Source organism: Echiichthys vipera (assembly GCF_963691815.1).
Source record: "Echiichthys vipera genome assembly, chromosome: 6".
NCBI classification, from domain to species: Eukaryota; Metazoa; Chordata; class Actinopteri; order Perciformes; family Trachinidae; genus Echiichthys; species Echiichthys vipera.
Window position 1 is genome coordinate 28,528,537 of NC_139831.1, and position 25,470 is coordinate 28,554,006.

Below are 25,470 nucleotides of genomic sequence, written 5' to 3' on the forward strand. Positions count from 1 at the left end.
TCCTCACTATCACTAAAAGTGTTGTTGCATAGTCAGTAGGACTGCAACTAACTGTTATTTTCATTAGCGATTGATCCGCTAAAATGTCAGAAAATAGTATTAAAAAAATGTCCATTCCAGTTTCTGAGTATTCAGTTTGATACTACTGCTAATAATAATAATAATAATTCATTTTATTTGCACTTTACATTCAACAATCTCAAAGTGCGACAGAGCACAATAGAAAATAAAAGTAAAAAGAAAAATAAGTAATGCTTTGGTGAGGCAGAGGAAAAGGCCCAATCACCCAATGGTGTGAGCTTGGTTTTGGGGGCTTGGGGTGTGTGAGGTACCAGAACAGAGGGTGTGTGAGGAGGAGGTATGGAGGGTGAGGAGCAGGGCATGAAATTGGCACCCGCCCACACGCCAAGACACGCCAAGACAACACAACACTGGGCAAGTGCGTGTTGTTGACCAATCAGGTAGCCTATTGTTGCTAAGCAAGCCCCGCTGTTTTCTTGGACTTTCAAAATAAAAAACGAGAACCAGGTCAGGCACAGTTGTAAGTCATTATGTAGGTCTAGTCATGAATGAGATGTAGTTGGTTAATAACTCAACAGCACTTTAATGTGGATTCTGTACAAGTTCAAGAACCAGTCTTGTGCCTTTTCTGAGTCTTTCAAAAAATGTGGCTGGTAAAAAACCACTGTGGCTGGTGGCCAAAAACGTTAACTTCAGGCCCTGGTGAGGAGTCTTCTCTAAAGCAGTTTAACTTTAAATAGAGTCATTGAGGCTAATGCTTTCTCAACCAACAGAGTTTTTGTTTGAGACCTTACAAACATTATCGATTATCATTATTATCATTTTCTTACTCATAAAACATTTGTAATGTCAATTTATTGAATTATAATTATTATTATTACTATTATCATTATTTAGAAACCTGCATTGACTATATTTACGTTAGCTTGGTCTTCTTCTCCCCTGCTGTTTTCAGGCACATTGAGAAGGTAGAGTTGCTGCCCCCAGCTGTCCATTGGCAGAATAACATTTGCTGCACAGCTCTCTACAGTTGGCAGGAATGTGTGTTAAGTCACTAGCCTGTACGTGCGTTCTGGTAGAGCATGAAATATCAACTAACTGGGTCTGCAGGGTACACCGAAGTGCCGTGTGTAAATGCTATAGTATCCAGAATAAACAGTTGTTGAGATCCCTTCAAGTTATTATTTTTTCTAATAGGCCATAGATGAGGGCAACCACCTCCAGATGTAGGTTTTGTGCCAGTGTCGTCTGGGAAAGGGTCAAATGCGCCCGGCTCTGCATTACGGCGTAACTGCCGGGTGAGGGCTACAAAATACCAGAGCTGCACAATTAAAGGTTGATTATGTAGAATCTTTATTAAAAGCTGTATTTTTTTTATTTAAATAATACACTCACAGGGCGGTTTGATGGGTACTGAATGAAAGTATTGCTTAAGTTGACTTTTATTTTGAAGCAGACCCGCAGCATCAGTCCCGGTCTATGGTCACGGTACAACAAAAAGACAGGGCAGAATTATATAAATATACAATCCTGATCAAAATCTTAAGACCAGTTAAAAAATGGCTTGAATTTGTATTTTGCACTGTTGGAACTTAACAAGGTTCTAAGTAGAGCTTCAAGATGCAAAAAGAAGAAATGGGAACAAGAGAGCAAACGTTTTGATCAGGTAATTTATTGAAAACAACAATTTAACTGAAGTAGGCTGTTCATCAGCTGATCAAAAGTTTAAGACCACAGCTCCAAAAACACTCAAAAACCTCCTAAAACTCAAATTAAAGTGTCAAAAACTGACTCGTTAATGAGTAGCTCCTCCATTATTGTGGATCACTTCAAAATGCTTGATGCAAGCGTTTCCAAAAGGCTAGTGGGAATGATGGTCCAAGCGGTGAAGATGGCTTCATGAATGGCGTCCACTGTCTGGAACTGATGTCCACTGTCTGGAACTGATGTCCATTTTTGTAAACTTCCCTCGCCATCCATCCCCAAATGTTCTCAGTTGGGTTAAGATCCGTGGAACATGCAGGATGGTCCAAAAGAGTGATGTTATTCTCCTGGAAAAAAGTCTTGGTCAGACGAGCATTGTGAATTGGAGCATTGTCCTGCTGAATAACCAAGTCATTACCACACAGACGAGGGTCCTCAGTCATGAGGGATGCCCGCTGCAACATCTCCACGTAGCCAGCTGCTGTTTGACTCCCCCGCACAACCTGGAGCTCCATTGTTCCATTGAAGGAAAAAGCACCCCAGATCACGATGGCACCCCCTCCACTGTGCTGCGTAGAAAACATCTCAGGAGGCATCTCCTTGTGATGCCAGTAACGTTGGAAGCCATCAGGACCATCAAGGTTAAATTTTTTCTCGTCAGAGAATAAAACTTTCTTCCATCTTTGAATGTCCCAAGTTTGGTGCTCCCTTGCAAAGTCCAAACGGGCAAATTTGTGGCGTTGAAGTAGACGTGGCCTTTGAAGACGTTTCTTGTATTTGAAGCCCTTCCTGTGCAGATGCCGTCTGATGGTTATTGAGCTGCAGTCAGCACCAGTAATGGCCTTAATTTGGGACAAGGATCGCCCCGTGTCTTGACGGACAGCCATTCGGATCCTCCGGCTCAGTGCCGGTGAGATTTTTTGGGGTCTACCACTTGATTTTTTTGTTCCATAGCCCTCAAGATCTTTTAAGAAATGGAAAATGACTGTTTTACTGCGTCCAACCTCAGCAGCCATGGCCCTTTGTGAGAGGCCTTGTTTATGCAGCTCAACAATCCTACCACGTTCAAAGACGGTCAACTTCTTTGCCATTGCCATCAAGAGATCCTCACAGTATGATTACTTGACAAGAAATGACAGGGAATCCAAATTTTTGCACAGATTGTGGCTTTTAAAGGCTGTGGTCTTAAACTTTTGATCAGCTGATGAACAGCCTACTTCAGTTAAATTGTTGTTTTCAATAAATTACCTGCTCAAAACGTTTGATCTCTTGTTCCCATTTCTTCTTTTTGCATCTTGAAGCTCCACTTAGAACCTTGTTAAGTACCAACAGTGCAAAATACAGATTCAAGCCATTTTTTAACTGGTCTTAAGATTTTGATTTTGATTTCTCCATCCTCCATTTTGGAGGCTCTGAATGAGATCAGTGTAGATAAAAATACAATAGAATGATTGAAATGTCATAGACACGCCCACTCGCTCAACACAATAAGTTGTGTTATTCTCACATGGGCTCAATCGGACGTCACCCAGACTTTGCATTAGGGAGCTGACAGGGTAAATTCTGGTCCGGTCCAAGTGATGGGGGCCTTTGTGTTCTTGTGGTCCAGAGGAGTTCAGGGTCGCAGTGCATGTGTGACAGGGGCTTTAGCAACAGCACAGTAATGACTATAAACACCGTCTCTGGCTGTGTTGCTGTGTGTTGCAGCATTTGGTCAGTGTGCTGCCAATTTCAAGTCAACCTAAGAACCTCGCTGATTGGCTGGTGCATGGACTTGGCTTCTGCCCAACTAGACTTTGAACACACACACACACACACACACACACACACACAGGTCTTAAAAACACAAATGTGTTCACAAAGTAGCATTTAGCTGTAAGATATCAGCGTGTAGAAGTGTGTTTTCAATGAATGGGTCACACCGCTCAGCTTTAACAACAGGGGGAGTGTGTGTTAAAGCACCCCCCTCCCACCTCCTCCCTCCTCTCCCACTCTCTCTCCTCTCCAACAACAACACGGTGTGGGTGACAGAGGGAGCGCAGACAGGCGAGCAGCGAGCAGAAAAAGAGAGGCGAACGGACGGAGGAGAAGACAAAGGAGAGGCAGAGGCAGCGCGAGCTCGCTCGGCTCTGGATTAACCCTTTCTCCTCACTGCTTTGTGTGGATCTCTCCCTTTTACGCGTCTTCCATCATTTCTTTTGCTCCGCTGTGGTAGATTCTCTCTCTCTCTCACACACACACACACACACACACACACACACACACACACACACACACACACACACACACACACACACACACACACACACACACACACACACACACACACACACACACACACACACACACACACACACACACACAGGATCAGCTACTGGTGTGTGTGAATGGAGTCCTGGAGGAATGGTCACGGCTGGATGGAGGTAGAAGGGAGGAGGGTGTCTGCTTTTCCCATGGAGATTGTGTCGTTCTCTCTCCTCCCGCTGGCTGAGCAGCCTCTTTCCTCCCGCTTTCTTTTGTATTAGCACCCCCTCACTCCCTCCTCTCCGTCTTCCCTCCCTTCGCCGCACTGGCTTTTATGTATCCGACAGGGACCCGGGCTCGTCTTTTTACTCCTACCCGACCGACTCAGAGAGTGTCCTCCCCTCGGTCCTCATGCTCCTGTTAAAGCCCGGACCAAACAGGTCTGACGCCGAGCGAAGGCACCAGGCTAGGCTAACCGCTAGCTACCGGAGTGGTGTAGACATCTCCGCTTGTCACCGCTAAGTGTGTGCGAGTGTATGAATTCAGACATCACAGCAGAAGCTTTGGCTGACACTTGAGCAGTCACCCCATCATGGATTTGGTGTGACCTGAGAAGGAAGGAGAGGCGGCGGTGACAGTGACAGGACCATGACAAAGTCTGGCCAACCCAGGACTGGAAATCTTCATTTCACAACATGGTCGATTCATTACCACTAACGCTCCAGGATGGAATTTACGTGAGGAACTTGAACTCGCAGCTTTGGGTCGACCGTTTGGCCCGAATATTCAGACGTCTGCTTGCGGGAAAAACAATATTTTGACTTGTAGATAGATTTCTATCTGTCTGCCACCCAGCGCGGCGAGGATGAAGAAGACAAGCAGCCGCACGCTCAGGCGGGCATGGCCCAGCTCTGAACTGTTGGAGCGCCTGCTGCCACCAGCAGCCTCCGTAGAGCCTCACAAGAGCCGACGCTCTCGCAGCGAGAAGGACTACAGGATCCACAAACACAGCAAGAGGAACCACCACCCTCCACAGTATCTGTGTCAGAGCCCGCCTGCTTACATACACACAGGTACTGTACAACCGCACTGATGGACGCACTAAAGGGTTTGCTACAGTCTGGGAATGGCTTTACAGTGGTTTTTACAAGTTTATATCTGGTTAGAGAGGTCATTTTAACATTATATATTTCCACATGAATACACTATAAATGCACTGGGGAAGGAGATTCCACTTCAACATAGAGATTCTCAGTGTACAGCTAAACCCAGAATCCAATCAGCATATTCCAAAAAAATGTGAAAAGGTACCACATTGCAAGTTTCCAAGTCGAGGAGTACAAAAAGGTCACATTTCACTTCTTTGTTTGGCTGGAAATGAGGTGTAGTACCTTTTCACAGTATAAACGCCCCTTTATTCAAGTGTTTACCACTATGACTACATCCACACCACTACATTTTCATTTAAAAAACACTTATCTTTTGCTACATTAACGCCTGGCATCCACACTACTCTGGCATTTCCGAGCTTTTGAACTTTTAAAAATGCGTTTTAGTTAGAGAACATCAGGGTTGTGTTTTCCGTCTGGACGGGCAGAAACGGAGCCGTTTGGAAACGATGACGCAGACACCCGCGTCAGTCAGTCTCATCAGACTGACTGACGTGACCTTTTGTGGTTTCATCCTTTCCCTTTGTCATTGATTCCTCTGGCGATGAATAATGTTCCCGTACCGCTCTAATGTGGCATTCATGTTGTACTCGGAAGTCAACTGTAACACCCCTATAAAGGTGGAATTTACATGTGAGAGAGATAGCTCAGCCCCAAACTACATGACTACATGCCGTCTTATTTGTGTCCGCACACGTAGTACTGTTCATCTTTCATCTGTGGACATGTTGCTACAGTGTTTGTAAGCACAAAATACAGCACAATGCATTGTTATCAGCTGCTATTGCTATCAGTGGCCAACTTGGCTAACCCGTTAAAAATAATGGTTTCTGACTTTGTAACTGGAACAGGCTGAACTCAGGTGTGACGTAATCCCCAGTTCTGAGTTCCGACCTCCCAGGTTAATGGAACGTTAATAAGCATAAGTATTTTCTTTTCCGTGCTCCCAATCTGTTTTCCACGCTTTTACGGCCTTATACTGGTGTTACTTTCAGTAACAATTCCATCTTGTCGTGGGACGTAGCATTTCCTATATTTCTAACTTCTACATCCATGATTGTCAACCACAGAGTAATGTTAGACAGTCTGCTTCCTGTTTACACCAAGCAAGTACATAGCCAGTGATGATGAATGGTCATTTGATGTGTTTTCAGGCGAGTTAATATGGAAGATGATTTCTGATACAGAGTTAAAATGTTTTTTTGTGGACAGAGATCAATTTTTGTTTTGAAACTATCAAAATAAGGAGAACAAAGTATTAATAATTGATTTATTTCTGAAATACTGTTATTTTTTTATTGTCCAGAATTTGATAGAATATCAGCTGTGTCTATACCACTGCTGTACTATCATGTTTTTTAAATAACCAAGGCACTTCAACAAAAACCTTTATTTTGCTCCTCAGCAAAGGCAAGTCTGGCCTTTTTATTCTTTCTGCTGATGAGAGGTTTGGTCACTGCAGAGTGGGCTTTCAGTACAAAAAGTCTTAAACGGTGAGACACTGTGTGTTGAGACAGATCCTTGTCCTGCACTGAACTGGAGACCAACCCCAGCTGCAGTGTTGAACTGATTCCCAATTGAGAGTCTTCTCATAATCCTGTCCTCTCTCATGCACTTTTTTCACGTGGACGACCAGCCTTTTTGAGGGACTTAAATGAATCTGTGTCCTTCTAAAGTTCCAATCTTCTTGAAATCACAGACTGATCTTGGGTCTGCGGTGTATTTAAGTGTACTCCAGTGATTTAGTGCTCTACACGTATAAAGTTGGGGGACTTGCATTCTGAATCCTGAGTTCCTGGTATGAGTCAAATTTCAAAAACGAACATAATGCAATCTGATGAAATTATTCCTGATCCTTGTCACATAATGTCCGACTCCCTAGTTTGTGATGGAGTGTGGTCTCCAAGACGGCGGTGCTCAGTGAGCATCAGGTCAGACTGGTGATAGTGAGCAGCTTCAGATGTGAATGTTTGTAACTGTGGTCAGGTCAGGACACTCACTGAATCTTTTGTTTTTAATCAAAAACAAGTGGATTTCCCCCTTTAATTTGCTTTTGATGTCAAATATGATCACGGAGTATCTGCATCGGTGCCACACACACACACACACACACACACACAAAAAAAGCAGTGCCCTACTTCATGATCACAGCCAGCTACTTGGCTAAGGGACCTGATGATGGTTGTTGCCATGGATACTGAATGGTTTCCATGGAAATGGTATTGTAACTCTAACTACCACAGTTTGTGCCAGTTCATTACACATTCGGGTTACCTTGAGTGGAATGCAGGTGATCTGTGGTGTTTCTTTGCTTGTGCTTGTGCTTGTGCTTGTGCGTGTGCGTGTGCGTGTGCGTGTGCGTGTGTGTGTGTGCGCGTGTGTGTGTGTGTGTGTGTGTGTGTGTGTGAGCATAAGAACTCACATGCATGGATGTTTTTGGCTGGATTCGTTTAACATTTGTCGTTTTCACTACCTGATAATTGCTGCTATAACTCAGGGCTCAACACTAAGTTATAAAAGTGGTTGCCTGGCAACCAGGCATCAGGTTCCAATTTTAGTCATCTTTTATTTTGAGAACCTAATTATGATACTATGCTGTTGGTCTGATGGTCATTTTTAAAAAATTTTTTTACATGTGTCCTGTTTTTTTTTTTTTTCATTCAGGTTTATCTTCTTTTCACCCACAGTCAAAATACTTTATTTCTTTATTCTTTATTACTTTATTTCAAGGGAGTTTGAAAGTATTTTTCATTTTTATATACACCCTACTGTTAGGTTTCATTTTTTATTTTCACTGCGTCAGGCAACTTTTTAAGTGTTGTTTGTATTGTTCTAATCTTTAATTAAAAAAATCTGCCTTCATTTTTTGTAACTAACTCCCCATGGTATAGAGCATTCAGTATTCCATTTTGAAGTTCTACCCACATGCAGTAGGTCTAGCTGTTAGAATTAGTAAGCTCTGAAACAGACGTTTATATTTAAATGTGACGGCCCTGGCTGGCGTGGATGGAGAGGTTTCTTTGTGTCAATCAAGCCGTAACAACAGTGTGGTGGAGGTTCTGAGAGTTTACCAGTAAGTGATTTAACTGTTGAAACCGAGGGAGGCAGTGGGCTGAAAAGATCTGGTCGGGGGTTGAGTTTAGTTCTGAATGGGATATTTCCATGGTGTCACATGCTTTGACAAATGGGGCTGAGCTGAGCGGCATACTCCACAGCTTCCTCTGGTCTCATAGTAACCTTAGCAGGGCTCTCAGCAGGACTGACTCCTCCTGCATCCTGCAGCTCGGTTTGGACCTCTGGCTTGTTCTCTGGGGTCAGTTAGAGCTGCATGCATGGAACTTTGCTGTTATTTAATAATGACTCAGCTAATCTAAGTTAAAGTTGTAGTCTGTAAGATTCTAGTTAATTGTCTCTATCAAAGAATGAGTTAAAACAATTTTGATTCATCATATGACCCTCTGATTGTATGTGGCGACTTTCCCTGCCTTCAGCCAGCCCCTTCAACATTGAAGGCAAGTACTTCAACAACTACGAACACACACTGGTGAAGTGAGCCGTCATTACTGGTCAAACCGGTTGCCCCATATTTGTAGTGCACCTGTACTCTGACATTTATGGTAAATGCACTAAAACTGCTCTGAGCGAGCTTATTTGCACATATACTGCAGTATAAAACATTTACCCGCAGTTTTCAAAATAAAATGTTACACAACCAAGCTCGGGTGGGCACGGTGGTGTGGTGGTTAGCACTGTCGCCTCACAGAAAGAGGGATGCTGGTTTGCATGTTCTCCCCGTGTCTGATAGGATTCTCTCCGGGTTCTCCTGCTTCCTCCCTAAGTCCAAAGACATACACATGTCAGGTTAATTGATGACTCTAAATTGCCCGTAGGTGTGAATGGTTGTCTGTCTCTGTTTGTCTCTATGTGCCCTGTGATAGACTGGCGTCCTGTCCAGGATGTACCCCGCCTCATGCCCTGGGATCAGCTCCAGCCAAGCTCATATACCAAAAAAATTTGGAAATAAGATTCAGAATCGATTCTAAATCGAATCAGGACCCCAAGAATCGTAATGGAACCGTGAGACCTCCTATCAGTGTGGAGCATGTAAAGGCATTACGCTGCATTTAGCAGATGAGAGTTTTTTTTCACCTAGTCCCGCCCTACTGTACTGTGATTGACTTGATCTGCTTGTGATTGGCGGATTGTTGTGACTAGCTAGTTTGCTAATCCCCCCACATGCTGTTGATAAACAGTATAAACGTAATAATCTATGATGCACCATGCTTTTGTGCTACACTGTAAAGTGAAGTTTAACGTTAGAGTCAGTCAAACTGACTTGAGCAGCGTGGTCTGTCTGTGGCTGTAGGACCAGTCTTCCTGGGAGCTAACACCGGGGTGAGAGCTGCCAAACCACTGACGTCATACAGTCGACTCAGTTTGGAAAAGAACTCTGGGAGATGCGGTCCCAGAGGCTCGCCTCCAATGACATCTTAGTTTGACAATGATCACAGCTGTCCACAGTCACCCTGGGATACTTAACAGAAAGCACGAGTGCCACATGAATTGCCGTGTGCTTTGAAGCGAATAGTTTTGTCTTTTTTTTGTGTTTATATTCGGATCCCCATTGGCACCAGCATAAACATGGATTATTCTCCCAGGGGTGCACGCACATGCAGTCATACACACGTACACCCATAAACATAAACAGCTCCTCTCATTGATAAGCAAAAAAGTATGGAAGAGAAACAGAATAGTCACAAAATCATTCGGTGCAGACAGATGTCCGTCCTCCACAGAGCTGGGTCTGTCTCACGTTCCTGCCTGTTATAGTGAAGGTTTTCGTTGCCACCGTACTCTACGGGGGAATTGTTGGGTCTATGTAAATCATAAATAAGTCATAAAGTGTGGTCTTTACCTACTCTGTAAAGTGTCCTGAGATAACTTTTGATATGATTTGGCACTATGAATAAAATTGAATTGAAATTGAATTGAACATTTTCTTCTCTTTCTGTCTGGCAATGAGATGTTCCGACTGATACCAGCCTCACATCTGTGTGTTCAGTACAAAGCTGAAGTCAGGATGTGTTTAGCCTAGCTTAGGGTACAACACACACTTACAAACTACTTCGGGTGTGTGTAATCCTACTGTACGTGTGCGCATTGCATGTTGCTCACTTTTGCTCATCGTATCCTGCAGATTGAACAGGTTGTCAGGCTATTTCCACACTACTGCCTTTTCATCTTTCTCTACATTTACGCCTCATGTCCACACTACTCCGGCGTTTTCAAGCCCCTATGATAGGGACATCTGGTGTTGTGTTTTAGTCTGGACGGGCAGAAAAAGAGACATTTGGAAACGATGACGCACGAACACCCACATTGGTGATTTCATCCTTCTTGTGTGGGTGCTCTTTTCCCTTTGCATTGGCTTCCTCTGGCGATGTCACCGTATTTGCTTTCCAATGACGCCCAGTGTTTTTATCCCCTTGTACTAATGTGTTACTCTTAACAGTTCCACCTCGTCGTTGGGTAAAGCAAAGAAATCTCTGGTTTTCTGGACTTTTTGTCATTGCTGTTATCCCTCCAAAGTATTTTGCAGAGTAACGTTAGACAATCATCTTCCTGTTTACACCAGGAAAAGTGCCTAGTAGTCTGACACCCTCATGGTTGTGTGTGTGTGCGATCCTTGACTTATCTCTCTGACTCTGTTCACAGAAGTCTCTCCACAGTTTTCAGCTAACCACGACTGCTCTATCAACTTTTGAAATGTTCAAATGACATTCAGTAAATGAAAGAGGCCGTTCGTAAAGGGAAGACTCATAGAACCCATTTATATTCAGATATCTTGAGGTCAAGTGTGTTTCTCTCAAAAAAATGTAGCCTTACTTTGGAGCATTAATTCTCTATCTGCAGTGTTTCTCCAGCGGTTAACCATCATGACTGCATGGACGAAGCAACTGTCTGTGGTTAGTTTAAGCGTCTGTAATAACTGCAGGACAGTTGAGTGTCTGTCAGTAGAACACATGAAGTAAAGATCATCCTCGGTTACAAACCAGCTTGTAAACGACATGCTCATGTACTGACAGATTCTGTGACCTGAGAATATTCTGTTAAAACAGATCGGTGTTGCTGTTTTCGTCCTCGCTGTTCTCCGTGACGTTTGTTGGATGTGATGTACGTTAATGTAACGTTGGTGCCCGGTGTGTATACTGTGGACCGAGCATTGCCCTGGACTCTGGTAGCCAGCTGCTAAATGAAAAAAAGAGTAAAAGGTAAGGCTCCATCACAGCCTAGGAAAGCACATTGCTATCCCAGGATGAGTGACAACCGTGTTCAGCTCATTTTCTGTAACAAGTGAAGCATTAATGTATGACGGAATTAGCAAGCGAGCTAACAAGCCAGTTAGTTAGTTAGCTTGTTTTTCACAGTGTTTTTATGCAGAATGGTGGTAGAAGCAGCAGGGAGCATTCGCCAGCGGACCAAAGTGTCAATGGAAAAGTCTGGAGAGTAAATGGACACATCCCACTGGAGCACACCATGAATTAAAGTTCAATATTCACTCCCCTTTAGCTCTGGGTCGGTCTCCACCAACTCCTGAAGGGGATCTGTCACCTTTTGTCTGTCTGCTGATGGTGCTGGGCGGGTGGTGTACGGTGGGTTCATCAGAGCTTTTGCACTGAAACTGTTGCCTGAAGAAGACCACAACAATAATCTCACAGAGGCTAAAATAGCAAACATTTAAGACAGAGACCCCATCTTTATTTGGACATCTTTTCTGGATCAGTTAAAAAAAAAACATAGTTACACAGGTGTAACTGTATTAGTGCAGCTGTGAATGCAAGAGATCCAGATACACAGCAGCGTGCGTGCGTGCGTGCGTGCGTGCGTGCGTGCGTGCGTGCGTGCGTGCGTGCGTGCGTGCGTGCGTGCGTTCTACTTTTTACTCCACTAAATTGATCTAACTTATGTTACCAATTTAGATTTTTACTTCACACCTGTATACACTGGCTGCATAGTAAACGCACAGGCTTACAGTGACCGTTATAAACGAATACTTCTCTCTCCGTTCACTGTTGATTTGCCGGTTTTCTGTGTCAACCTTTCATTTTTTCAAAGTAGAAAGAGACACTGTGGTGATGACTTAACCATGGATAACAATACATTACAGCTGCTCTGCCAATAGAATCCAAATATACCCATACCGTAGAGCAAATTCCTACCTGTGTACTCTATACCGTTTATGCCATACACCCCAATATGACCCTTCATATTACACATATATGTTTGACTGGGGCCATTTATTGATTCATCAACAAGTATTGGTTACACTGAAATGGACCATTAGTCAGCTGTTACAGCTTTTGAATCTTAATTGAAAAGTAGGCAAAACTTAATTTGTGTTGAACATTTCATTCCAGGTGAAAAAAACAACATTAATTTATGCGCACATGAATTCATACTTTACTAACCAACAAAGGAGCGTTTGCATTTATTCATTTAAAATATTTCTTTTTTTGAGTGTTTGCGATCACGCTGGCAGAACAGTGAAGTGACGTAAGCCAAGCGGTTACTCTAGCTTGTCTGTATGGGGTCTTCCCTGTGTTCCCCTTTTGCATCAGCCTCTGCCTCCACTGATTTAATTCAGCATTTTGTCAGGGTCAGGGGTTACGGTTAGGGTCAGGGGTTACGGTTAGGGTCAGGGGTTACGGTTAGGGACAGGGGTAACGGTAAGGGTCAGGGGTTAGGTGGTAGTGTTAGGGTCTACATAGACCTATCTGCCCGGGAATTCGACACTGATTGTTGGAAAAAACAACAGACAAACAAAGTGGGGAACATGGGACCGGGGCAGTGGCGGATTAAGGTGGTCAGGGGCCCCTAGGCTACTGTTTGTTTGGGCCCCCACATTATTAATCATGCTTCATCAGAAAAAACCTGCTAGAACAGAAGAAAAGTCTGCAACATTGAAAAACCCTGAATTTTTCTCCAGTAGATCTTGGTCCTGGTGTTCTTTCAGGCGTTGTGCTTTTCTTTGTGGTGCTCCACCATCACATTTCCTTTCTGACATTTTTGCCTCTACACTGTCCAGTTACAGTGAGCGACGTATCATTTAACAACAAAACTGACCTCATGAACCTGGCCACATGAAGGCAGCTGATTGGGTAAATGTGTCCCATATCTATAAATGTGTCCCATATCTATCTATTTGCAATATTTCTAAGGGTCCAAATGAGGTAAACAGGGATCCGACTCCTTTTCCAAGGTCAAATTTGTGCTTTCAAGGTCCATTTTCAAGCTTGTCCAGCACCTTACAGCTGTGGTAAATAATAGATTTCTACAAATACATACATATTGAAAAGTATTACTTTTTAACCATGTTAAAATAGATGGTATTATCCTATAAACAACGAAAATTGTGTTTTGTAATGACAGAAGGAGAAAAAATTAAATAAAAAGAATTCTGTAGCTATTTGTTGTGAAAGAATTTCAAGTACTTAATCCAAAATTCAAGAACGTTTCAAACCGTGAAAACACAACACTAAAATGTAAGCATTTTCAAGGATTTCAAGCACCTGTGCGAACCCTGTGTGAATTAAAAACATTTAAAATAGTCTGGCTAATCCGGGCTGCAGCCTAGGCCAGCCTGTGCAGTAATCCACGTCTGGACCCGGGGAACATAGGTACGCTTCCGTCTGTATCCCGTGCTGGCTAGTTAGCTTGCTAGCATCGAAGTGTGGTGTAAGTGCTCAGCCTCTAGCTAGCTATCCAGCAGACAGGTAGAAAGTAGTTCCTCTCGTTGCTGGGAGAGTACCTACTCTGAAGATAGCCCTGTCAAAACAATCATCCCAGTTCTTGCAGTGCAGACACAATAAAAGTGGGGTTGTTAGAACCACTGTTCTCAAGTTTTATCTTAGTTCTTTGGTTGAGAAAATGTCAAAAAAAAAATGGTGAAAAGAGTCCAAGATGATGTCCTCAAAGTCTGGTTTTGTCCTCAACTCAAACATATTCAGTCCAGAGGAGGAAAGAAACCAGAAGATATTCTAATAAAAAAAAGCTTGAATCAGACAGTAAGACTTTTTTGGGGTTGTTTTTTGTTTGTTTTACAAAGTGACTCAAATATGTTGTTCCACATGTGTTAAACTGCTCTTCAGTACAGTGTTCACAATGATGGTGGCTGCTGAGGTCAATTTACTCTTAGTTTAGTTTATGTTTTAGGTAAACAAACTTTTGGTAATCAGTAATTCAAATAAATGATGCTCACAAGAGGAATAGCAGGCGGCCCCCATGCTGCTGTTTTACTCATGTTCCGCTCTTCATCACCTCCTTCCATGCTCTGGAAGCATGTAAAGCTGCACTTTTGCATGCTTACTGTGAACTCATTAACCCTGCAGCTGCACATGTCTCTCTCTCTCTCTCTCTCTCTCTCTCTCTCTCTCTCTCTCTCTCTCTCTCTCTCTCTCTCTCTCTCTCTCTCTCTCTCTCTCTCTCTCTCTCTCTCTCTCTCTCTCTCTCTCTCTCTCTCTCTCTCTCTCTCTCTCTCTCTCTCTCTCTCTCTCTCTCTCTCTCTCTCACGCACACACACACACACACACACAGGCGCACACACACACAAGCTGATGTAATGGGTGCTCCTCTCCTGTAATGCGATTGTAGCTCCTCCTTTTCTCTGTCTGCTGAGTTATGCTCAAGGCAGCCACACACACACACAAACACACACACGCACACCAAAAGCCTCACCATCTTGCCCTGTTTTCTCGCTCTCACACACACTCACATTCATTCTCACAATTGACATCCTCTCTCTGTCACACACACACACACACACACACACACACACACACACTTCTAATGGCCTTATGACCAATCAGATCGCTCCGTGGCCCTGGCCTGGTTTAGAATGGCCGGGCCCCTGCAGTGCTGGGCCTGCAGCGGCTGGGGCTATTTCTGTCCACTCTCTCTGTCCCTGTCTATTAGACACACACACACACACACACTCACACACACCGACCCAATCACCAAAGATGCACCCACTACAGGACTTTAGACGTGATTTTCCATTCACAGACAGTTGTCGGAGCTAAGTGTGTTTATATTCTTACCTAGAAGGCAAACTATTGTTTACCTTTTTGCCAAATAAATATGTAAACGCATAAATGCAGCAATGCCTCTCCTACTGTTTCAAAATCTCACTTCATTTTCATTTAAGATTGTTACAGTAATCCCTAGACAAGCTGCCTCATTATTTCAGTTTTGCATGATTGCATGACATGTCCTTAAGAATATCTGAATAATAAAAGAATCTAATTATTAGGCCGTAGATCTGACGCATGGTATTTTTAGAATCTAAAAGAAATAGAAAAAAACAACCAAACGGAACACCCTGACCCCAAAACCGTGATATGAACCGAACAGTGGATTTTGTTAACCGCTCCACCCCTATTATCCTCCTACATGGACATGATCAAGGTCAGCCGCACACACCATGGATGCAATGTAGGCTACTCCCGTTATCGGCTTGGAGGACGAGTTTCTCGCGTGCACAGCAGATCTATGTGCCACCTCTTGCAGCGTAGTGGTAGTGTGGACATGTCAGGACATGTCTGCGTGGTCACAACAGATGGTGGTACTTGGGAATCTACACAGAGTCTAGAGTCTCCGCATTCGCCCTTTGATGACAGCATTTATGTGACATCCCTAGTGCAGACACGGGCAGTATCCTTTCAGCTTTCATGTACACACCCAGCTGTTGCGCTGACCTCCAGATCAGACACACACAAAACTGTTTCTACCGTAGACAGAGAATGAGACTAGTAGGGTGACCCCGATTAGTCGACTATTCGACGATTGGCTCCGAGGAGCCTGATTACACTGCCAATCTCACAGTCGAATCGTGGCAAAATGATCAAAATGTGGTTATGAAACAATGGATTATTCCATTCTGGCTCTGGGGATGCTGAATGTCTGATTTTACATATAGAAGCTTGGTTTCTCCCAATAAACCATGATAAAAAGCCTATTTTGGTATAACTATAAGCCTGTTAATAAATACTGTTGCTAAAAATGTGACAATAACTAATGTGCTTTTAATCTATCTCCTTAGTGTGCAGGATAAACCCCCTCCCCCTCTTAGACTAAGTTGTTCTATCCAGGATCCAGCACCGTCAGAGCCCAACTTGGCAGGGCTTTAAATCTATCTGGGCGTCAGAAATACAACAGTCTGCTCCTGTTTAATCATCAGCATCATTGCATTTGTTGTTTTTCATTATAGACGTTCAATCCGACACAGTCTGACACAACGCTGTGGAAGTGAAGCTACAGTTCTAAATATACCGTCAGCTATTGTCAAAGAAAGATACAAACAAAACACATTTATGTTAGAACAACAAATATTTTTAATAAGATGCTCCTATCAGAAATCAGAAATCACATCTCTCAGCAAACCCCTGCCTGACAGGTGTGACCACACAGTGCTGGACTCACGGGCACCCGCAGCTGTCTGCTTCATGTCCATGGCTCCACCCCGGATCACAGGGTTTTTCATGAGCAAAAAAAACAAAAACTGATTAAACAATTAGTCTATTACTATAGGCAAGACGTGACCAATTAGATTTGGCTATGAAAATTATTAGTCGGGGACACCCCTAGAGACTAGAATGGACATTCTTGTTCAAATCAACTTAGCAGGATGGGCAGAGTGGCGGCCATTTTGATGTGTGACATTGTGAAGAACTGTGACCATTCTTCCGTACAAACCGACTTGTGACTTACAATGAGAGTGGGTGGAGTCAGGTGGGGGCCCCTTAGAAAGGTCACGTCTTCTACTGTCATTGCAAACTTTTTGCATTGTCACTGCTGTAGTTTAATGATATTCAGCCCTCGGGGCCTCTCCTGGCCTGGGGCCCTAAGCAGTGGCCTGCCTTGCCTGCTGGCAAGCAGCGTCTCTGTCCATCACCTTTCTGCTAGAGAGGAACTGAGGATTTGATTGCTTCATATTTCTATTGATGAGTCATCAAATTCAATGAATGAAATGATAAAACAGACTAGCCAGTGTGACACACACACACACTAATACATACAGGTCCAGTACTGTTCCGGCAGCAGCACTGAGTCTCTTGTCTGTGGATTAGGTTTAGACATGTTCACGTTGACCAATCAGATGTCAGTGTGACTCAACAGATGTGCACTGCTAAGAGCAAAGCCTCTTTCTGATGTCAATCTGTAACATGGCTGCCTTCATCTGGTACTAATGTTGGTCACACGTGTTCCATGTTGACTGTGTTCAAACAGGGGCAGAGTTTGTTGTATTTGATCTCCAGTGCATAAGAGGAAGCTCAGAAGGCCTCGTATGCTTCAAAGAAGAGTGTCAGTGCTCGGAGTGTTGCTGTAGGGGTGGTCCATGAGTCAAAGCTTCTTTTTTTGTCTTCTGCAGTTATCCCCACTCTGTATTTTCCTTTATGAATGTCCTTCATTTCATGCACTAGTTGGCTAAGACGTAAAAGCTGTTGTTGTTGCACCACTCACTATCAGCCATGGTTAGTGTAGCCTGAACGTTATGAGGCTCCTCACATGGATACCTGCTTAATGAGCAGGCTGACAATTAGCTGCACATATACTGGACTAGTCAAGAGTCTTTATTGCTCTTTGGATATGGCAACATACGTCCTACAGTATCGCAGTATCATTGATACAGAGACCCGAGACAGCCAATCACAGTTTGATAAAACATGACATCATCCAAAGCACAGGGTCAATATTTCTCTTAGTTTAAGAGTTGTTCAGGTTCTTAGTAAATGTTGGTCTCAGCAGCTTTAGGGACATGTTTGAAGAAGACATTCTTAGGGTACGTCCACACAATCGACCTTTTTTTCTCCGTCATTCTTAAAAAGTTTTCCATCCACACGGCCTTGGCTCAAGAAATATGTGTCCACACAAGACCAGGGAAACGTGCTGAAAACGCTGTAGTACACATGCCAGGCCTGGATGTGGTGCTGTAACTGCCACAGAAATACACCAACAACAGAGAAGAAGAGACGGGGAGACGCTGTGGAGAATACAAACACCGGAGAGTTTCTCTCCAAATCTGGAGACTCAGAACAAATCTCAAATCTTCCCACTCTGGGACCAGGTTACAAAATATCCTGTTTTCAGACTCCAATAACTCCAGCTGCGTGTGGATGGTCGGACAAAACGATTCTAAAGTTGTGCGGTTACAGGAACAAGTGTCTTCGTGTGGACGGGCCCCTAGTCCGTGAGTTTACATGCAGTTTAAAAACCCCGATCATATTTTGGTTAAGGGCAGACTCCGGTTTCTCAAACACCATGTAAACACCATACCCCGGGTAAAATCGGAGTTCTCATACCCCTGTCAACAAACTTAGAGAACTCCTTTCGTAACCGGGGGTTTTCATGACTGTAAACATCTTACCTGATGTGATATCAGGTTTCAGTTCTGCGCATGTGCCAAGAGCCATAACTGCCCCTCCCCACTCCGCAGGAGTGGTTTCTGAACTGGAAATAGAATAAACCAGGAACCAAAGGCGCTAAAAACAATGTGAAAAAAATAACAATAGAGCGTTACCTTTAATCCGAGGGAGGACTTCACCATGGCGAGTAACATCACTACCAAGAAGACCCGTTTCTGTCGTAATTCTGTCCAAACGTCGCCCGTTTTCCCATTTTCACTGGTGAACCGGAAAATAAAGCTGTATTCAGTCCAGCTGTATGTTGGCGGAGCGCCACCTACTGTACCGGAGGAAGCGTTACTCCCTCATTTTCCCATTCAACCCCCTCTCATGTATACTAGGTGAACTTCAATAATCTGAATATTCCTTTAACCCTTTTCAGGTTACTGATGTGCATGTTAACACACTGAATAAGGAATTGCAAGTGTTGTGTAAGAGTCTCCTGGTGGGAAGATCAGATGTTTTGGGAATACAGGCCCAGATTGACGCTAAAACACTGAAGTGCAGGACTTTTGGGAGAGGAGGCATCTCTTACATGTGACCGACATGAATTAGACAATGACAGTGTTGACATGGCCCCTGTACTGTTGTATAAATGTGTGTGTGGATTAGAAAGCTTTACTCGCTGTAGGAAATGTGTGCTGGCTGCTTGTTGCAGCATGACGTCTATGGGAGTTGAGGGAGGCCCAAATCAGGGGGCCCTGAGAATAAAGGGGGGAGTCCCTCCTCCCCTCATTTCACCTCTTTTTCTTTCTTCATCCCCTGCAGTCCACCCCGGTTCAACAGGCCCCAACCAGCCTGATCACACTGTCCTCCCGGACCACGACCTAAGAGTGGTCTTTTCATATGCTAATCGCTCTCACATTACCACAGGCACGTCTGTCTGCAGGCCCTCTGACACTCCACACACCAGCCTGTTGCATCTGCCTCTGCTTTTCTATCATTTCACTCTTCTTCGGGGGATGTGAACGTTGTGTTGTTGTATATTTTGGGAAATGTGCTTAGGAGTCAGGATGTGGTTAGCCTAGCTTAGCATAAAGACTGGAAGCGGGGAAACGGCTAGCCTGGCTCTAAAGTTCACTGATTAACACATATGTAATTTGTTTAATCTGTAAACAAGCGATGTGGGAGTTACAAGCTGGAACTATTTCTTGGTGAACAACAATGTGGCACATCTGGACATCTTCTATATTTGAAACTTTCTATGGGAATTATGGAAATTTATAGAACTGAATTGGAAATTGGGGGTAATTTAAACAAACTGTGTCATATCCAAACATAAATATAAACATTTTGTTGTGTCATAGGCAGACATCCATGCAAAATAATAACATATAAAAAATGTATTAAATTAAATGGAGGAATGCACAGTGCATGTAGACTGCATGCCTTCAGTACCCCTGCAGCAAGCAGTGTGCTAAGTGCATGTGATTGAGGAATAGCATCGATATTTTTAAGTGTACTTGCATGAAATCTGGTTGTTTTAGTCAAGATATGTATCCCCCAACTATATTTAAATCCCTGATAAGGGCCAACCTTCAATTTAGTAAGTTCCAGGTATATTCCTGTTTATCCCAAAGAATCCTGTTAATTCCCATAAATTACCCGGAATTTTGCAACCCTAATTGAAACTGAAAATATACTCATTAAATTGGCTCTGATTTCACGGTTGCAAGTCAAACCCTATGCCCTATACCCGTGGGGATTTCGACAAGTTGTGGGAACGATCTAGAGTCACGTAGACTGAGGTTGCTGATCTGCCATGTAGATTTTAATGAAACCCTGTGAATGTTCTGACGTTTGAGAATTCACCTCATTTAGGACTATCTTCTCTACAGTTTTAGCAGTTGTTTGAATTATTAAGACATTTTTACCCTGAAGACATTCAAGAGCGTAGGCCCAATTGAACCCCTGTACATATAAATAGACATGTATGTAGAACTACTTCAACCTCCTTATAATGCTAGTCTACTGTAACCCTACTGCGATATTTATATAAGCAATCGTTTCATAGTTCTGGAATGTTCTGTGTGTGTGTGTGTGTGTGTGTGCGTGTGTGTGCGTGTGTGTGTGTGTCCTACATCCAGCTTTAGTGTTCTAACTGGGTCACACCAGAACCCAGCTGCAGTACTGCAACACCGGCTGAGAGAGCATGTGCAGACACACACACACACACACACACACACACACACACACACACACACACACACACACACATATACAGTGTAGCAGAGCAAAGGCATGCTACAGAGATCTTAAAAGAGAAAGACTGTGGAGACTGCTGTGTGTGTGTGCGTGTACGTACGAAAGATGGCAACAAAGAGCAACTGGGGATGCGTTGTCATGGCAACCCTCTTGGCAGCCCGCCCACTAGCTTGTATGTCGGTGGGCATCACACAGTGAGGGAGGGGTGCAGAGTGAGGCGGTGTGTGATTGGTCACACCCCCTTGTCTTTGTGTGGCGCAAGGGATTGTGGGAAGCCCTTGACTGAATGCTCATTTGTGTGTGTGAGTGGGAAAAGAGGGAAGGGGGGGGCTGAAAGTGTGTGTGTGTGTGTGTGCGCGTGAGAACAGAGGAGGACGACGACGCCTGTGTGTGTGTGTGTTTGAGGGGAGGGGGAGGAGCAGGATATATGTGTGTGTGTTTGAGAGGAGGATGAGCTAGTGTGTGTGTGTGAGAGAGAGAGAGCTGCGCTGCCATCAGAAGGCTTTTTAACTGGATTCTGTTTTCTACTAAAGGAGAGGATTACTATCAGCCAAGGTTTGAATCTCACTCTGTCTGTCTATCTGTCTGTGAGTGTGTGTGTGTGTGTGTGTGTGTGTGTGTGTGTGTTTTCATTAGTTAGCCTGTTAGCGGCAGCTGCTAGTTAGCATTAGCAGCATGGCGTCACAGCTCTACAGAAAGACAGAAAGAGAGACGGAGGGAGGGACGAGTAATAGAGAGGTAGATGCAGACATACTGCAGGAAAGAGAGATAACAGAGGGTTGTAGAAGGCAAGAGAAATGGAGGGATGGAAGGAGAGAGAAATGGAGGGTGAGAGAGAGAGGGAGGGAGGGAGGGAGTGCATGATAAAAGGAGGGGGGTGTGGTTTAGTGCTGTGGACAAAGGAGGCTGGCTGATTGTTTACTACCACTGCAGTGAGAGAGACACGGACGATCAATGCTCCATCCCTCTCTCTCTTTTTATTCTCTCACCACTCTGCTTCACACAGCTGCTCCCCTCCTTCATCCTTTCCTCTGCATCACAGTCCCCCCCCCCCCCCCCCCCCCCCACGTATCATTTTCTCGTCCTCCTTCCCTGACTGTCTCTCTCTCTATCTCTCTCTCTGTCTGTCTCAGTTTTTTGGACAGGCTTGTAGTAATGGAGTGAGCAGGGTTGGAAGCTAACGGCTGCTGCTGCTACAAAATGGCTCTCCTTTACCTTCAACTCAGGGTTTTATTGGCAGGAGTGGATCAGAAATGCTCGTGCTGATGCAGATTGTGAAGCAGTGAAGAGACCATACTGATGACATGTGTCTGTAATGAGATACTACGCTCTGCCTCCATGTATGTGAGCCTGCTTTGTGACTTTGGTCAGTCTGTGCACTCTCCAGTGTCTGTGGTAGTCATGGAAGTACCAACAGCACAATTTGTTCAACTGCAACTCCGAGCAGGCAAATATGGCAGCGCTAGTGATAGTGTTCGCGGTGGTGCCAGGCCACATCCACACTTCTACATTTAAGTTTGAAAACACATATATTTTGCTACATCAACGCCTCGTTTCCACACTACTCTGGCGTTTCCAAGCCCATAAAACAGAGACGTTTGGAAACACTGTAAAGCCTGTTTTAGTTTAAAAACTCCATGGTTGTGTTTTAGTCTGGAGGGGCAGAAACAGAGACGTTTGGAAACGCTCTTAAGCCTGTTTTAGTTTAAAAACTCCATGGTTGTGTTTTAGTCTGGAGGGGCAGAAACAGAGACGTTTGGAAACGCTCTTAAGCCTGTTTTAGTTTAAAAACTCCATGGTTGTGTTTTAGTCTGGAGGGGCAGAAACAGAGACGTTTGGAAACGCTCTTAAGTCTGTTTTAGTTTAAAAACTCCATGGTTGTGTTTTAGTCTGGAGGGGCAGAAACAGAGACGTTTGGAAACGCTCTTAAGCTTAGTTTGAAAACTCCATGGTTGTGTTTTAGTCTGGAGGGGCAGAAACAGAGACGTTTGGAAACGCTCTTAAGCCTGTTTTAGTTTGAAAACTCCATGGTTGTGTTTTAGTCTGGAGGGGCAGAAACAGAGACGTTTGAAACGCTCTTAAGCCTGTTTTAGTTTAAAAACTCCATGGTTGTGTTTTAGTCTGGAGGGGCAGAAACAGAGACGTTTGGAAACGCTCTTAAGTCTGTTTTAGTTTAAAAACTCCATGGTTGTGTTTTAGTCTGGAGGGGCAGAAACAGAGACGTTTGGAAACGCTCTTAAGCTTAGTTTGAAAACTCCATGGTTGTGTTTTAGTCTGGATGGGCAGAAACAGAGACGTTTGGAAACGCTCTTAAGCCTGTTTTAGTTTGAAAACTCCATGGTTGTGTTTTAGTCTGGAGGGGCAGAAACAGAGACGTTTGTAAACGCTGTAAAGCCTGTTTTAGTTTGAAAACTCCATGGTTGTGTTTTAGTCTGGAGGGGCAGAAACAGAGAGGCTTGTTAACGCTGTTAAGCCTGTTTTAGTTTGAAAACTCCATGGTTGTGTTTTAGTGTGGAGGGGCAGAAATGGAGACATTTGGAAATGACGTAAACACCCACGTCAATCAGTCTTATCAGTAAGGTAGACTGACATCACAGCGTTTGTGATTTGATCCCTCCTGTGTGGGTCCTCTTTTCCCATTGCCATGGCTTCCTCTGCATTGAGTAATGCTCCCGGTACAGCTCTAATAGGTCACAGTATTTGCTTTGCAATGAGTCCAAATCTCAAATCAAAGAACCAGAACTGTTTCTAGTCATCCAGTTGACGTGTAAGTTCCCGTCCTCTATTTGCCAACCATATCCAGCAGGTGATAGAGCACTCATACATATTTTCTGAGACAGGGGCGCATCGGTACTGCTCGATGAAGCCGCGGAGGACGCCATCTTTCCATTCTGTTGACAAAAAGCTGCTACCTTATTGGTTTAGCTATTGCGCTCTGAAAAAAACTAGTCCTGCATAAAACATAGACGCATGGATAATCATCTGGAATTTCAGCGACAATTGTTTTCTTTTGGTAGCATGACTTGTTCTTTTTTATGAACTAAAGATTGTGCAGATGCCAGACTGCGGAGCGGAAATCATTTCTAAAATACTTTTCGTGGTTCACCTTACGGCCTACGAGGGATGGAGTCTGAACGCCCTCTGTCTTTCACCCCCCCAATAAAAGATGAAGAAAGCACGGTGATGACCATGGTGAGAATGAGGCTAGATAGGTTAGGTTGGGTAAAGTGAGGGGGAGGTGGGGCTGTGTTGTCTGGCAACAATATTTCCAAAAGGAAATTAGGGATGGGCCGCCATGAAATTCAAAGTGTACTTCCCCAAATTTCCGTGTTTGGTAACAGCACTTTGAAATCCCGTAAAAAGTAAATAGTGTCCAGCATCAACCAAAGTGAGCACACGCAGCAAGATGGGTTTGTTTTGTCCGCTCTCCGGTGTGTGTCAGTACATTTTGTGTCAAACGTTGTCAGCACAGATCACTAATGGAGATTATTTCTGATATGGAGCTAAAACACTTGTGCTTGTGATTTTGTTCTGAAACGCCGTTTTAAGAAGTAAACGGGATGTGGATGTAGACTTAGGGTTTAGGGTATTTGTCTTTTCTTTTTTCTTATTTCGCCAAGTTAAAGGGAGCACAGATTTTACTCAACAAGATGAAAATAGCTGTCTCGGCTTCTCGTGATATCCTGGGATGATCACAAAAATCCATCCTGCCAGGCTTCAAGTAAAGGCTAATTTGTGCATTTTTTCTGAAGGCTACTTTTTTGCACTTTTATTTCAGATATTCCCTTTGAAATCCCAGTTTTAGATTTGGATTAGAAAGATTTTATAAGGCATGGTTGTATCCTTCCTTTAAACATTTTACCCCCAGAGCGGTTCTGCTCACTTTCTGTTCAGCTTTCTGCTTAGTGTTGTTTCTGTGGCTTTTAATCAAATGGCTCATTTGTGTGACGTCATATTGTGTACCTTAACCCCCAAATGTAGCACAAGAAGACTTTATATTTCATATGTATTGTTTAGTGTAAGAATGTCCTAGAGTTTGAATATGTAGAATCTTTATTAAAAGCTATATTTAAAAAAAATATATACACTCACTGGGTGTTTTGAGCGGTACAGAATTAAACTATTGCTTTTCCATTAAAAAAACAAAAAAAACAAATTTTGTCGGAATTAATATTAAAACATTTTTTGACAGGTTTGACTGACTTTCTGTACCGTACTGTTTCCATGGTAGCAGCCAATAGCGTTGGTCGTTGCTGGTTGCCAGGGTTGTCTGTTGTTTGATTGCAGCTACTGTAGGCTGGCACTGGTCAGTATAGGCCGAACATTCCCTCCATGGACTGAGAGAAAGGAGAGAAACGCCATAAAACGCACGCCCAAATGGCTACGTTTCTCCTTGATCACTAACATCACTTTCATCTTTACTTAGCTGGAACGGCTAACGCTAACTGTCAGCCAAACTCCTCTAATACTTGTTTTTATGGTGTGATTTTCTGGAGGGGACGGGTTTAAACAGACTCAAACAGACTCTAGTCTCCTGTAGCTACTGGGCCGGGTCTGACCAACCTGGCAACCCGACTGCTTGAATTATTTTTGGTTGTTGCGACTACGATCTTGAGACTCTAGATGACGCTGTCCTGCTCATTCTACATATTCAACCTTTAATGTTT

At 43.7% G+C, this 25,470-nt stretch overlaps 1 protein-coding gene across 3 annotated transcripts in view; it reads left to right on the top strand.

The window, feature by feature from the left end:
- The window catches only part of LOC310948176 (storkhead-box protein 2-like), a 59,452-nt gene that overhangs the window by 11,653 nt on the left and 22,329 nt on the right, over positions 1 to 25,470 (top strand). Inside the window, exon 1 of one of the 3 annotated variants that reach the window (XM_083915218.1) lies at positions 21,226 to 21,358. The exons of 1 other annotated variant lie outside the window; for it this stretch is intronic. Coding sequence is in view for 1 of the 2 variants with exons in the window: in XM_083915217.1 (XP_083771343.1) it covers positions 22,119 to 22,143 (25 nt within the window). In the remaining variant the exon portion in view is untranslated. Of the gene's footprint in view, positions 1 to 21,225; positions 21,359 to 22,030; positions 22,144 to 25,470 lie in introns of those variants that run through there. One more of the 3 variants, XM_083915217.1, reaches the window with a different exon arrangement.